Below are 15,594 nucleotides of genomic sequence, written 5' to 3' on the forward strand. Positions count from 1 at the left end.
CCTCGGAGAACGCAAAAAAGGGGAGGAGGCAGCGGGGAAGAAGGGAGGCTCGAAATGGAGAAACGCTCCGCGGGGCAGACCCGAGGAAACGAAAAAAAAAGGAGGAAAGGGGGAGAGAGGCGACGGCGGCAGCCCGCGGGCGGGGGCGGGGGCGAGGCGCGCGCGCACGCGCAGGGCGGGGCAGGAGGGGGCGCGCGCACGCGTAAGGCGGGGCGGGGCCAACGGCGGCGCGCTCAGGGCGGGGCGGGGCCAGCGGGCGCGCGCCGGCGGCGGCGGCGGGCCGAGGGGCTTGTGGGTAGCGGCTGCGCGCGGCCGGCGACGGGCGCCGCGCGGGAGTGTGAGGGGGCAGCGGGCTGGTGGGACCGAGGCGGCCGCGGTCATGGGCGCGGGCTGGCGGCAGCCGTAGCGGTCTGACCTGGGCTGCAGCCTCCCGGAGCCGCAGAGGGCGGGGCGCCCGGGCCCCGGGGTGGCGGCGCCGCTTCCCCGCTCGCGCTCTCGGAGCCTGAGGGAGCGAGCTCGCGGCGGACGAGCGGACCGGGCGGCGCGAATCTGACTGAGGGGCGGGGACGCCTCCGCCTGCTCCTCGCCGCTCGGGCTGGGCCGGGCCGGCCCCTAGGACAGCCCCAGGCCCCGGACCGGCGCTGAGACCCGCAGCCGGAGCTCGAGGCGGCGGTGGGCCCGGGCGGAGCCCCGCCCGGAGCCGGCGGTTCAGGGGCGGCGCTAGGCCCTGAGGCGGCCCGGCCGGAGCGCGGGGAGCGGGAGTGCGGGCCCGGCGGCGGCATGAGCCGGCCCCCGCCGACGGGGAAAATGCCCGGCGCCCCCGAGGACGTGCCGGGGGACGGGGCGGGCGCGAGCCGCCAGAGGAAGCTGGAGGCGCTGATCCGGGACCCGCGCTCGCCCATCAACGTGGAGAGCTTGCTGGTAGGTGGCCCGGGCCCGGAGCCCTGCCCGCGATGGCTCGGACCCCCGTCCTCCCTCCGTCCACCGCTCAGTGCCCACCCATCCGTGGGGGAGATCTCGCCCCACCCTGCCCCGCTTCCGGCAGCCGGGCCGGGCCGGTGACCCTGCGCCGCGGCGACCACGTTCCGGGAGGGAAGCCCACCTGGGAGCCCTCCCCGGACCCCCGGAGCTGGTGTCAGACCCGCTGCCCCTTTCTGGGAGCGCGGGGAGGAAAACACCCCTTTTCTCCTTCCCTCCCACCCGCTCGGCGTGGGGAGGTGGGGCGGGGAGTCGCTACCCTGCACCCCCAGACCAGTCCGGGTGAGAGGGTGTCGCGCGGCGCGGGCCTTGGGTCCCGGGGGGCGGGGGAGAGAGCCGGCGCTGCCCCGGTGGGGGCGCCCACCTGCCCGGGGTGCACGACAAAGAGCTGCCCTCGCGCTCTCCACCGGGTCCGCAGCTCTGAGACGCGGAGCCAGAGTTTGCCTGTTCTCAGTTGCCTTGGAACATTCATAGTTGCGATTTCGTGCGTGTTAATGTCTGTAAATTAGGTTTCCCGTCAGCGGTTCTCAGCCTGTGGATCGCGACCCCTTTGGGGGGTCGAACGACCCTTTCACAGGGGTCGCCGAAGACCATCGGAAAACAATATGTAATCACATACTGTTTTTGTGGTTAATCACTATGCTTTCATTATGTTCCATTTGTAACAATGAAATTGGGGGTCACCACAACACGAGGAACTGTGTTAAAGGGTCGCGGCGTGAGGAAGGTTGAGAACCGCTGCCTGAGATGCTAGCGCCAGAGCCAGAGAGTCAGTCTGGATTCAGAGCGGAGCGAATCTTTTTCATTGTATCTCTCTCCTCCCGGGCCTGTGAAATCCAGATGGGCAGCCCCTGATGAAGACAGGACCGTGTTTTCACAGATGAGAAATGCACGGGAGAAAGTGTGCCCGGTCCTCATTTCTGTGAGGGTAGGCGGCGGTGCTGCGCGGACCCTGCATCAGCGTGCTCTCGAGAGGCGACCGTGGGGACCGGGGCGGGGGCTTTTCCCGGGGAGGATGCGCTGCCTGTTAAACGCGCTCTGGAGGTCCTGGGTCCGGGCGGTGAGCCTTAGGTTGTTTTTACACGGTCTCTCCCAGGACTCCTTCCTGCTCAGTCCTCCTCCGGCCGGGAGAAGCCCATGACTGCTGAGAAAGAAGGCGTCCCTCCCTTTCCAGGGACGGACTTTTCTTCAGAAGCAGTTGCTTGTTCTCTGAGGTTTCTGGACTCGTTTGCAGAGTGACTCAGTGCTGTTTGGCCAAAGTGCAGGAACGGACTGGAGGGCGCGCACCCAGCGTGCAGACTGTGGGATGTGCTACTGTCTGCTGTCAGGGCGGCCGACGTCTTCTTTCACTGGTTTTCACACGAGTGTGTTGGTGGTGTGTTTTCCTGGGGTCGTGACACCCCGGACAGCCTGTAGGCGTCTTCCGTTGGGGGAAGGATTGGCCAAAGCAGAGACTCTGGGCTTCACTCCCAGCATGTTCACTGTGGTATTTTGCTAGCAAAACTTTGACCTAAGGCCAGAAAGTTCAGTTAAAAATAGTACAGCAAATCTCAAGTATTCATCAGGTTCAATCCCAGAAAGAAATTTTTTCTGCTTCATTTTTGGGGTCTTTAACTGATGTTAATGATAATTATTAGGGTTATTTTGAGCTTGAACCTAAGCTATTTATACATATAATATACATTCTCTTTTATTAAAGTGTTTTCTAAATTATCAAAATTAAGGTTGTTTTAAATGAAACATTACACATGCTCAGGAAACAATTTGGTCCATTCATTTGATGAGCAGCGATCAATATGTACAGCCAACACACTTTTCACTTTGGTTAGGTGACATAGTACTGGTATGAGAGTTGACATCAGACTTTGTCATTGCTGTTTCTAGTTGTTTACAGGGCAGGGCAAAAGCAGGCTTACAGTTGTATGGGAAATAATACTATAATTAATAAATAATAATACAAGAGTAAGCTCTTTCGTGTACTCATAGTGTAAACCTGTTTTTGCCCCACCCTGTATAGTCTCCTCACATAGAGATAGCCATTGTTTAGGTTAACATTTTTGCTATAAATTTATGTCTAAAAAAATTAAAATGTAAGAAAAGTAAAATTACACTGTACACATGCCTTGTCACTTTTTTTAAATACTTAATGAATAGTAGAAGCTTTCATGTAGTCAAATTTATCAGTCTTCTCATCATAGAACAGTGATGGCGAACCTATGACACGCGTGTCAGAGGTGACACATGAACTCATTTTTTTGGTTGATTTTTCTTTGTGAAATGGCATTTAAATATATAAAATAAATATCAAAAATATAAGTCTTTGTTTTACTATGGTTGCAGATATCAAAAAATTTCTACATGTGACACGGCACCAGAGTTAAGTTAGGGTTTTTCAAAATGCTGACACGCCGAGCTCAAAAGGTTTGCCATCACTGTCATAGAGTGATTTCTGACTTAGATGTCATACTTAGGACATTCTCCATGACCGAGATTATGATATCATATACCTGAATTTTCTTTTAGTACTATAATGGTTTGTTTATTAATTAATTAATTTAATATGTGTTTATTGATTTTAGAGAGGGAGGATGGGAGGTACGTGCCCTTGACTGGGAATAGAACCTGTGACCTTTGGTTCACCGGAAACACTTTGGGACTAGGCTCCAATCAACACTGGCCAGGGCTGATGGAAAGTATGAAGCAGGGGTACAGAAATTTTATCAGAAGATTTGACTAAGTATTAGTATTAGAAACATCAATGGGAACCTCTGTTTATAACTGTGTTCTTGTCATAAAAATTTCTATTTGGAGAGTGGTGTTTGGGGGTTGGGGTGAGAAAGAGTAATGATTATGGGTTTGGTCTCCATTGGGGCCTCTTTGAGTTTCTTCAGGAAATACTACTCTACAGCTATATTTAAAATCCTATTCTGTGCTGACATTAAAAAACATGTATGAGCTGTTAGTGATAGGGTTACTGATGAAGAGAATGGAAGTGACTCAGAGCAATTTTAGTATAGCTTTTGGGAAAAAACAAAAAGTAACATTTCCCATTGGTAGGTTAGCTTATATGAAGCTTAATATTTAAATTGATGTGAAATCATGGTGACATTTGGGATTCTACTAAGTCTCTTCTTATTTATCCTTGATGGGAGTCATTCTCCTGTCCTTTCATCTGTACTCCCCGCTCCCCTCTTTAAAGTATGATTAACCTATAGAGATGTATTTGTGAATTCTGCAGTTGGTTGTCCTAAATGACCCTCACTTATTTTTGGGAAAGCATTGGGGTCACAATGGTTAGCATTTATCTTCACACACGTGTTTGTGTGACAAAATGGAAATATTAAGATTATTATTGGCTCATCATTGATAATCTTTTGGGGAATGTTTCTAAGTCCAAGAGTGTTACATGGTTTGTTGGTTCATTTTGGTAAGATGTGGGTTGTTCAGATATCAAAGGGCTTTACAATTGTTTCTTATAGTTAATTGATCACTTAGTATTCAATGTCTAATTTCCTTTATTATTTTAAAGAGATTATAGACTTGGAACTAATTTCTAACAATTCATTATTGGGGTTGTTTTTTTATGCCATAGAAATGAATAGCAGAGCCTCCTCCCAAATGCTTTATGTAGATGGAAACAGAAAGCAGGGTTGGTTTCATCTTAATGACCTGGGTGATTGTGATGAGCATTGCTTAATATTTTAAGTGTTGTTGTCTTATATACATACTTCTTGTTTTTCTTTTAGTTTATTCAATGGGTTGAACACAGGCTGAACACTTTTAGGAGATGTATCTTTTTTTGTCTTCCTATTGTTGTGTCCTGTAAATATTTGTTGAATGAAGTAACAATTCTTTTTTAAGTAACAGGAGTTACCTGTAGAAATATATCCCTGCTTGAAAAGATATTAATGTACTTCCCAAATAAACATTTTGATCTATGTTCACTTATTTCTTACCTATAGGAAGACAGATAAGTAAACATCTGTATATACAGAGAGGGTAGGTTTGAGTGGTGGAATTAATTGGAGGTCAAGCAGGAAAAACATTGTGATTTGGATATTTTCTGGATTGTGCTGAAACAGTTTGTCTTGGAAAGGATTTAAGCTAATTTTATTTAGTGTTTTAGGTGAAGTAAAAACACCTTGTGTGGTGGACTGTATAGCCTTTATTGTTTATGATGTGTCATCTGTTCCCTCTACCCCCTAACTTTTCTTTTGGTTAAACATATCCAGTTCCTTATATACTTAGGTGATGTCTGTGTTGAAACCATACTTCATGAGTAAGAGCAGATGAAATGCTGGTGGTGTAGTCACAGGATGAAATTCTTTAAAATGGCATATTGGCTGTTATTAATAATAAGGCAATATTTCAAAGTAAAACCAACCCCCAACGGACATGAGAGATTGTGATCAGAAGTCAAAAGTGTTATTATAAGTCAGTATGAATGAGCTGTTTTGAAAATGTATCAGATATTATCAAGCATTCAGATTGTTAGCAGTTTGTTTTGTTTTAATCCTCACCTGAGGATTTGTTTTATTGATTTTAGAGAGAAAGGAAGGAAGCGGGGGGGGGGGGGGGGGCGAGCAGGAGGGAAGGAGCGAGAGCGAGAGCGAAACATCAATGTGAGAGAAACATTGATGTAAGAGAAAAACATTGATTGGCCCGGGCACTAGCAGTTTTATTTAGCTTTAACATGCAGTGGTGGGCAAAGTAGGTTTTTATGGATCATTTGAGCAGTGAGAGAAATTTTAGGACATAATTCCTTTAAAATTTAAGATGCCTAAATGTATTTAAAAACAACTAGAAACATTTTTGGTTGCAGTGATATTTATTTTTCTAAAAGGAAAGTGCACTAGCACAGTTGTCATGAACTTTGAGGCCTGCAAGATCCAGTGGAATGTGTTTTTGTATGTGAAGGCTCTGCAGAAGTATTTAAAATATTAAATGTCTGAATATTAGTATGACTTTGAAAAATGTTTCACCATTTTGGAATAATGTTATTGTAAAGTTACATTTGTGGCACTTTGGACTTTTATACATTTGAAAATATATAGCCATATTTTGTGTTACATAGTGAATTAAATTCAGGTTGAAGTTGAATGGTTAAAAATGACTAGTTTGCCTTTGTTGAAAGAATCAAGATTTAAAAAATTTTTCTTTGTGTGAACCATTAGATTTCATCAAGTGCTAACAGGTCATACAATCAGCATCTATGGGAATTAGTACAGATTAGAGGAAAAATATATTAAAATAATGTTTTTCTTTCAAGAAAGTGAGATACCTAGTCAGAAACTGGGAAAAGAGATAATGTAAAATACAAAGTTAGTGTTAATAATAATATTGCAACTACTCTAAATTTAGAAACATTTGTTTGAATATTCAGAGTTGCTTTTAAATATCTAAAACAGGGACTTTGAATTTTTGAATTTTGGCTTCTTCATGATTATATTTCTTAAAATAGAATCACTGAAATTAATGTCAAATGGAATAATGATGAACTTTTCTCTGAACTTTAGATGCATGCTATGATCCTATATTGCATTCAATAGGAAACATTTTTTTGGTCTTACATTCAAAAAAGGTAATTGTAAAGGTATTTTAATTGAGTAAATGCATTGAAAAACTTTTCCTATTGGATTGGAATAAAAAGAATACTGTGTGTGTGTGTGTGTGTGTGTGTGTGTGTGTGTTTAAAACGTAATTTAATACCAATGTAGTTTATATCCTGGCTCTTTTTAAGTTAAGATTTTTTAAAATCTATATCTGCTAAATCCAGTAACTTAGGCAGTGATTTCCAAGCTTTGGTATACATAGATCTCTACTAGAGATCTTTTAAAAATATTAAAGACTGGCTTTCACCCCCAGACATCCTATATAATAAAGAAATAATATGCAAATTGACCATCACACCCTCACAAGATGGCTGCCTACAACCAGGCCGTCAGGGAGGTTAGTGAAGGACGACCAAATGACTGAACAAGCAGGCTGCGTGGGGCGACCAGGCCGGCAGGGTGGTTAGTGAGGGACGACCAAACAACTGAACAAGAGGCTGCGTGGGGCGACCAGGCCGGCAGGGGGTGCAGTTGGGGCAACCAGACCAGTGGGGGTGAGGGCAGTTGGGGGCGACCAGGCCTGCAGGGGCGGGCAGTTAGGGGCGACCAGGCTGGCAGGAGGTCAGTTGGGGGCAATTAGGCTGGCAGGGGGAGCAGTGAGGGGCAACTAGGCCGGCAAGGGGGGCAGTTGGGGGTGACCAGGCTGGCAGGGGGGGCAGTTGGGGCAATCAGGCTGGCATGCAGAGGCAGTGAGGGGTGGTGATCAGGCTGGGGGGGGGGCGGGGAATTTAGGGGCAACCAGGCCGGCAGAGGGGTCAGTTGGGGGCCATTAGGATGGCAGGAGGGGCAGTGAGGGATGACTAGGATGGTGGGGGGGCAATTGGGGGTGACCAGGCTGGCAGGGGGGCAGTAAGGGGTGACCAGGCGGGGGGGGGGCAGTTAGGAGCAACCAGGCTGGCAGGGAGGGGGCAGTTGGGGGCAACCTAGCCAGCAGCGGGGGCAGTTAGGGGCAACCAGGCCGGCAGGGGGGGCAGTTAGGGGCAATCAGGCCGGCATGCAGAGGCAGTGAGGTGCGATCAGGCCGGTGGGGGGGCAGTTAGGGGCGACCAGGCAGGCAGGTAGGTGAGCGATTAGGAGCCAACGGTCTAGGATTGTGAGAGGGATGTCTGACTGCCGGTTTAGGGCCTAAACCGGCAGTCAGACATCCCCCAAGGGGTCCTGGATTGGAGAGGTTGCGGGCTGGGCTGAGGGACTCCCCCCCCCCCTCCCCCCGCCCATGCGTGAATTTCATGCAACAGGCCTCTAGTTCTAATATAATTGCTATGTGATGTGACCTGGGGATTAGGAGTTTTAAGATTTTCACAGGTGATTCTCAAGTGCATGAAAGTGTGGGAACCACTGAGCTGAGGGGTGCAATATTGTAATTCAAAGATTGGTGGTGGGGGCGGTGTGTGTCCCAAATGTATCTGAGAAAAGGAGAACACTCATTTTTTTTTCTTCCTTTATTTTTGTGGTACACTGAGGCTTGGATGAAGCCAGAAAGTCAGAATTATCTGATGGAAGCCAGAATCACACTTAGGATGGTTGGTGGAAATGGTGTCAGATCTTTTGATTTAGATGGTGTGTGGGGCCAGGAATTTGCATTTAAACAAGCATCTCAAATGATTCTGATGCAGCATTCTACAGGTCACAGTTTGAGAAACACTGTAGGTGTTGTTTCTTTCTTGTACTGACTGATTGAGAAAACCAGAAACAAATACTAGTTGAGATCTCTTTGGCACACAGAATTGTGTATGTGGAAAAGGCTGGCATATGGAGAGATCCAAGATTTTCTGAACTATCAAGGGTCATTACATTTTATATCTTCTTTTAGTGTTCAGTAGGAATCAGACCAAGGCTCTTTTTCTTATTTTAGAAGAAAATTTAATTTGACAAGTTTTTATGAAAAGAGAATCAGACAAGATCTACACCAAATAGAAATGAAAAAACTTTTTTATTGTGGCAAAATACAATATACACTTTCAATATAGAAATGTTATTACATTTTATCCTTCTGTGAAAAATATAGTGTGCAGAGACTTATTGGCCTGGAAATATATAATTTTGTTGTTTCACATTTAATAAATGGCGATGGGAAAATAGTGATAGCTTGTTTAATCATTAACAGTTGATATAATTTAGAAAAGCATTGTCTTTCAGGGCATAGCATTTAAAGCAGGATGGTATATGTATAAATGTTATTGTACCTGTGTTTAAAAAATAATAAAATAATTCAAAAATTAAAAGTAAGCAAAAAATGTAAAATATTCAAAACCTTTATATTAAACTATTTTGAAATTTTATTTTCAAAGCAGCTTTTAAGTTATTGGTTACATTACATAATCATTAACATGCTACTATTTAGATTTTTTAACATTTGTATTCTCTGCAATTATCTTTTCACATCATTTAAAATTAAGAGATGACCAAACGATTTATAGGCAATAAACTATTCATATTTTTCATCTTCTAAAGTATTTGTGTATCAGATTTCCTGCTCTTTGGCCATCTTAATTTTGGTGGTTAAGGGTATGCACATATTTCAGAAATTTGAAAATTAAAATTTACATTTATTAATTCTTGTGATAATAGTTATGAGTTGTAATTTTTGTCTTTTTAAATATTTGATATATTTACCAACTCACTTTTTGAAGACCTTATCTTGTGGCTAATAAAATTGCATATACTGCCCTGACTGGTTTGGTTCAGTGGATAGAGCGTCGGCCTTCGGACTGAAAGGTCCCAGGTTCGGTTCCGGTCAAGGGCATGTACCTTGGCTGCGGGCACATCCCCAGTGGGGGGTGTGCAGGAGGCAGCTGATTGATGTTTCTCTCTCATTGATGTTTCTAGCTCTCTACCCCGCTCCCTTCCTCTCTGTAAGAAATCAATAAAGCCCTAACCGGTTTGGCTCAGTGGATAGAGCGTCGGCCTGCAGACTGAAGGGTCCTGGGTTCGATTCTGGTCAGGGGCATGTGCCTTGGCTGCGGGCACATCCCCAGTGGGGGGTGTGCAGGAGGCAGCTGATCAATGTTTCTCTCTCATCGATGTTTCTAGCTCTCTATCCCTTTCCCTTCCTCTCTGTAAAAAATCAATAAAATATATTTTAAAAAAAGAAAGAAATCAAGAAAATATATTTTTAAAAAATAAATAAATAAAATATTTGACCAAATGCAATTTAATCTGATACTTCATGATTTGTTATGGCATGTCCATACTAAAATATTCTAAGGCATTATTTCTGCCTATAGCTTAAATGGAATATATAATTCATGATTGCAACATTTAAAATTTGAGTATATGCTTTGTTAATGTTTAGGCTAAAGAAGAATTTAGTCATAAAAGAGAGATGATATGGGATAAAGAATGAGAAAACTCACTGAAAGGATTTGCTGGTAGTTCTAAAACACAGTTTCTTCTGCAACCATATATTTTTGTAAATAGGAGGAAACTGTAATATTACAAATTGAAGGCATTGCTGAAAACAGATTTCTTTTTCATATTTGAGACATTTCCATAATAGGAGAACAACGGATGATACAAATAAAAACTAAATTTAGAACTAATAAAAGGAAAGTCTAGTACAAAATTAGCTTATGAAATTTCCTTTAGAGGAAAGTCATAATGTAAAACACTGAATAAATTTGTAAAAAGTTAATTACTAATTTTTTGAGGGGTGAATTGGGAAGAGGTGATTATTATAAGTTTTAGCAGGGAAGTTTTGTCTCTCAAGATGATGTGGTGACTGTAACTTCCTAGTATAGTGCTTTACTGTGCTTTTTCCCCCTCTTATAAACAAAATTCTTTACTTTGGTTCAAGTTACAACACATCTATTAAATAAAAGTTTAAAAATCCGAACAATGGCTTGCTCATTTCAAATCATTTTTATAAATAAAATTCCATTAAAATAAGCCCAAATAGATCTTGTTTAAACTGTGTTAGTTAACGTGAAAATATAAGTTAATTATTTTTCTTAAAGATTTTTTGGGGGTCGGGGATAGTAAAGATGGATAAAAATGAAGGGAAATGACTTGATTATTTTCTAGAGTATTTTAAAAAGAGAAGCAGAGTAGTATAATGGAAATAACAGTGACTTTGGAGTCAGAAGAGCTAAGACTGGTATTTAGTTGTATTATCTTTTTGACTGTAAGTGACATCTTATAAGTCTATATGTGTCTGCCTCAAGATGTGGATTTGAATCCAGTGAGAAACTATACATGCTAGTGTTTTATAAACTGAACCGAACTTGAGCTTTTTGCATCCTGTTGAAGAATTACTTGTAAAACAGCACACGCTGCATATGCCTGTAAGTGCCTTTGAAAAGGTATCTGCAGACAGAATCAAGCTTCTGATGTTAACCTGCTTTTCCCTCAGAGAGGTAGCATGATGCTTGGCACATACTAGGTTCTCTAAAGTATAAAAGCAATGAATGAAAGTTAGGTGACATTTTTATTTTTTAGTTCACTGAGAATAATTAGTTGCATTGAGTGAATATTGGCTTATATTCATTTTTTGGATTAGTCTGTTACTTTCCAAACATTACGTTTTCCTAGCTAAAGTTTACTCTTTTTGAGTAGTCATGATTTTGAACAATCAAAACAGAATCTATATAAAGTTTTAGCAATCCTAATATATAAATATAAGAAAAATTCACAATAGAATTTTTAAACCTTTGCATTCACTTCCAAAAATGTTAATCGTGCTTCATATAAGGCTTGAAGGAGCTCTTGAGTTGTACCAACCATTCTTATCTACGGCTGAATTAAGCAACTTTTGTCCTACATTTAGTAAGAAAGGTAAGTTTTGGGACAACTATAAAGAATAGTTTGGAATATGCAAACTTCTTATGTTACGCTGTCTCACCTCTGATACAGATTTGGTCCTTAGGCATATCAGGGTAATTGTAGTTTTATCATGTAGAAAAATATATACAAATATTGTATGTGATATGATAGATCTGCATTGATGCCCATTGCAGTAATCAGTAACTTTAGATTTTTTTGGATCATGTAATTTTAAAGCTGATTTTAGAGTTTAGGATTTGGTAACAGAGCTGGGTCTTAAGTCTATTGCCAACCATTTAATATCCTCATGGGATTAGAGTTTGTACTTCTATAGGCTAGGAAAAACTGGATTAGTACCCAGTATAATTAATATGAATATGGGGAGAAGCCCATTGGTAGCCACTGTTATGGTGATACACACTTTTTCTGTTGTGGCGTTTATGAATTAAGAAATGCATTTTATATACTATTCTTTTTTTTTTTACTTTTTCATTTTTTTAAATTGTTTTATTGCTTAAAGTATTACAAAGAGTATTATATATGTCTCCTTTTTTTTTCTCCCCTTGACCTTCCCCTTGTCTCCCATACCCCCCAGTGTCTTGTGTCTATTGGTTATGCTTATATGCATGCATACAAGTCCTTCGGTTGATCTCTTACCCACCCCCCCAACCCTCCCCGGCCTTCCCGCTGTAGTTTGACAGTCTGTTCAATGTTGCTCTGCCTCTGTATCTATTTTTGTTCATCAGTTTATAATGGTCTTAATTATCCATAAATGAGTGAGATCGTGCTATTTTTCTTTCATTGACTGGCTTATTTCACTTAGCATAATGCTCACCAGTTCCATCCATGCTGTTGCAAATGGTAAGAATTCCTTCTTTTTTACAGCAGCGTAGTGTTCCATTGTGTAGATGTACCACAGTTTTTCTAATCCATTCATCTGCTGATGGGCACTTAGGCTGTTTCCAGATCTTAGCTATGGTGAATTGTGCTGCTATGAACATAGGGGTGCATATATCGTTTCTGATTGGTGTTTCTGTTTTCTTGGGATATATTTCTAGAAGTGGGATCACTGGGTCAAATGGGAGTTCCATTTTTAACTTTTTGAGGAAACTCCGTACTGTTTTCCACAGTGGTGCACCAGTCCGCATTCCCACCAGCAATGAAAGAAGGTTCTCTTTTCTCCTCATCCTCGCCAGCACTTGTCCGTTTGTTGATTTGTTGATGATAGCCATTCTGACAGGTGTGAGATGGTACCACATTGCCGTTTTGATTTGCATCTCTCGGATGGTTAGTGACTTTGAGCATGTTTTCATATGTCTCTTGGCTTTCTGAATGTCCTCTTTTGAAAAGTGTCTATTTAGGTCCTTTGCCCATTTTTTGATTGGATTGTTTATCTTCCTTTTGTTAAGTTGTATGAATTCCCTATAAATGTTGGAGATTAAACCCTTATCGGTGATAACATTGGCAAATATGTTCTCCCATGCAGTGGGCTTTCTTGTTGTTTTGTTGATGGTTTCTTTTGCTGTGCAGAAGCTTTTTATTTTGATGTAGTCCCATTTGTTTATTTTCTCTTTAGTTTCTAATGCCCTAGGAGCTGTATCGGTTGAAGAAATTGCTTCGGCATATGTCTGAGATTTTGTTGCCTTTGGATTCTTCTAGTATTTTTATGGTTTCCCGTTGTATATTTAAGTCCTTTATCCATTTTGAGTTTATTTTTGTGTATGGTGTAAGTTGGTGGTCTAGTTTCATTTTTTTTGTATGTATCTGTCCAATTTTCCCAACACCATTTATTGAAGAGACTGTCTTGACTCCACTGTATGTTCTTGCCTCCTTTGTCAAATATTAATTGAGCATATTGGTTCGGGTCGATTTCTGGGCTCTCTATTCTATTCCATTGATCTACATGTCTGTTCTTGTGCCAGTACCTGGCAGTTTTGAGAACAGTGGCTTTGTAATACAGCTTGATATCTGGTATTGAGATCCCACCTACTTTGTTCTTCTTTCTCAGGATTGCTGCAATTATCTACTATTCTTATAAAGTGTATTTCAGTGGTTTTTAGAATAGAGACTTCAGTGGAGACTGCTTTCTCTATTGTGGTTTGTCTATGCTTACATGCCTATCTCTCTGTCTCCTTCATTAGAAATAAAGGAAGGGGTTGGGTTTGTCTGGAAGACCCTTAGGATCAGGAGAAAATAGCAGGGCAAAGTCTTGGTGGGGTTTATGGCTCGTGAATGATGGGCTTTGGGCTTCTTCAGAGATGTGGAAAGAAAAAGAGTGAGCAGGACCAGGGGTAGAGGCAAACATCCTTTGGCTTATAACTGAATACCATGTATCTTTGCTTTTGTCTCTACCTGGAATGATCTCTCTCCTCTGCTTTGTCAGCTTACAAAAAACAAACTTCATGTTTTAAGTTACAAAAGTAATACATGACTACTTTAAAAATTGAAAGTTACAGAAATGTACATAACATCTAAGTTCTCTTCTTAGCCCTCTCTCGATGTCAATCTTTGACGACAACCACTTTGTAACCTGTAGTGTACCACTTTCCTTTTTCTATATAACAACATAATGATATACCCATTTTCATTGCATATAAAAAACACTAATATATGTAGGCTGTTTATTTAAATACCAAAATGCAAATATACCATATCTATTGTTCTGTATTTGCTTTTTTGTGTGTGTGTGTATTTGCTTTTTAAATTTATTTTTGAGGTCTAGTTAGACATATTTCACCTACTTGTTTTTAAGGGTTGTGGAGTGTTCCCTTATCTGGATTTACCATAATTTATTTTAATATAACAATATTGATAGGCATTCAGGTTGTTTTCTGTTATAAACATTGCTGCAGTGAACATAATTGTAAATATTTTTGTGCATATATGTGAATATTATATTGTGATTATTTACTTACTAGAGGCCCAGTGCACGAATTTGTTCATGGGTGGGGTCCCTCAGCCTGGCCGGCGATCTCGGCCGATGGGGGCTGTCTCACCCAGTCCCGATCAGGGCTGGCCGGCGGGGGGGGGGGGGGGGGGGGGACACAGGAGGTTGGCTGTGGGAGCGCACTGACTACCAGGGGGCAGCTACTGCATTGAGCATCTGCCCCTGGGTGGTCAGTGCACGTCATAGCGACCGGTCGACTGGTCACTTAGGCTTTTATATATATAGATACTCTAGGAAGTCCTCTAGGGTTGTGAACATGTAGTATTCACTTTTAAAAACTTTTACATCTCAGTTAATTGTCAATATGGAGCCTAAACCTTCTAGGTTTTAGAGTAATGGGGCATAGTGCTTTAAATAGTATTTCTTTTTTTCTTTCAGTTTTATTGATATATAATGAATATATAGCATTGTATAAGTTTAAGGACCACAGCATAATGACTTGACTTACATATGTTGCAAAATGATTACCACAATAAGTTTAGTTAATATCCATCATCTCATGTAGTTATGTAGTAGTCATCTTTATATCTCTTCCCAGTATCTAGCACAGAGCCTATAACACTTAGTATGGGTTTAGGAAACTTTATCAAGTAGTTAGTCTGATTTCCAATTGGACGTCTATATGTAAAGTTGGTTGCTTCCTCCTTTTGGGGGGAGGGAGAAGGTTGGCTCTTAACTTAATGGTAGTAGTTCTAGTTCTGTCCTTTCATTTTACAAATGAGGAATCAAGTCTAAAAGAGGAATGTCTTATTTGATTATGAGATGTTTTTATTTCTTTGCCACACCATACTAGGTGTTACAAAACAGCAAAGTTCCAAACTGGGGTCACTTAGGGTCAAGAACAAATGTTGATTTCTACAATTTTAGGTAGAGGGTGAGCATTTATTCGTTCTTAACAGACTAGGGCCAACAAATGAGGCTTTTGCCCGGTGGCCTTAGCATGTAGACTTAAGCCAGCACAATTCATTCAAACTTCATTTGGCTCCTTCCAAAGAGGTATGAGTCTTCTAATCATAATTATCCCAGGCACTGCCTGACTCCTGAGAGGGCTGATATCTTTTCTTCCAGAGAACTCTTGAAACCTATCCAGTAGCCACCTTCCCATGAAGTGACCTCACCAAATCTCATTTCATTGTTGCCTTTTCCTGCCCAAGATACAAGCCCTTAATGCACTTCTCATCTTACTTTTTCCCCCCACCTATTCTTCCCCTCTTTTTCAAACATCTCTCACCCTTGTTCTAAGGTTAACATAATTGCATCTTCAAACTCTACTGAATGTTACTTTATATTTGCTTA

At 42.0% G+C, this 15,594-nt stretch overlaps 1 protein-coding gene across 7 annotated transcripts in view; it reads left to right on the top strand.

Annotated features, from left to right (window-relative positions):
- The first annotated feature begins 277 nt into the window (after positions 1-277).
- ROCK2 (Rho associated coiled-coil containing protein kinase 2) overlaps positions 278-15,594 on the top strand; it is an 88,878-nt gene continuing 73,561 nt past the window's right edge. For 5 of the 7 annotated variants that reach the window (XR_004971937.1, XM_036335319.1, XM_036335317.1 and 2 more), the window contains exon 1: positions 278-921. Coding sequence is in view for 6 of the 7 variants with exons in the window: in XM_036335319.1 (XP_036191212.1) it covers positions 781-921 (141 nt within the window). In the remaining variant the exon portion in view is untranslated. The remainder of the gene's footprint in view (positions 922-15,594) is intronic. The other 2 variants (XM_036335321.1, XM_036335322.1) reach the window with 1 other exon arrangement.

The sequence above is a fragment of the Myotis myotis genome, unplaced genomic scaffold (assembly GCF_014108235.1).
Source record: "Myotis myotis isolate mMyoMyo1 unplaced genomic scaffold, mMyoMyo1.p scaffold_m19_p_14, whole genome shotgun sequence".
NCBI classification, from domain to species: Eukaryota; Metazoa; Chordata; class Mammalia; order Chiroptera; family Vespertilionidae; genus Myotis; species Myotis myotis.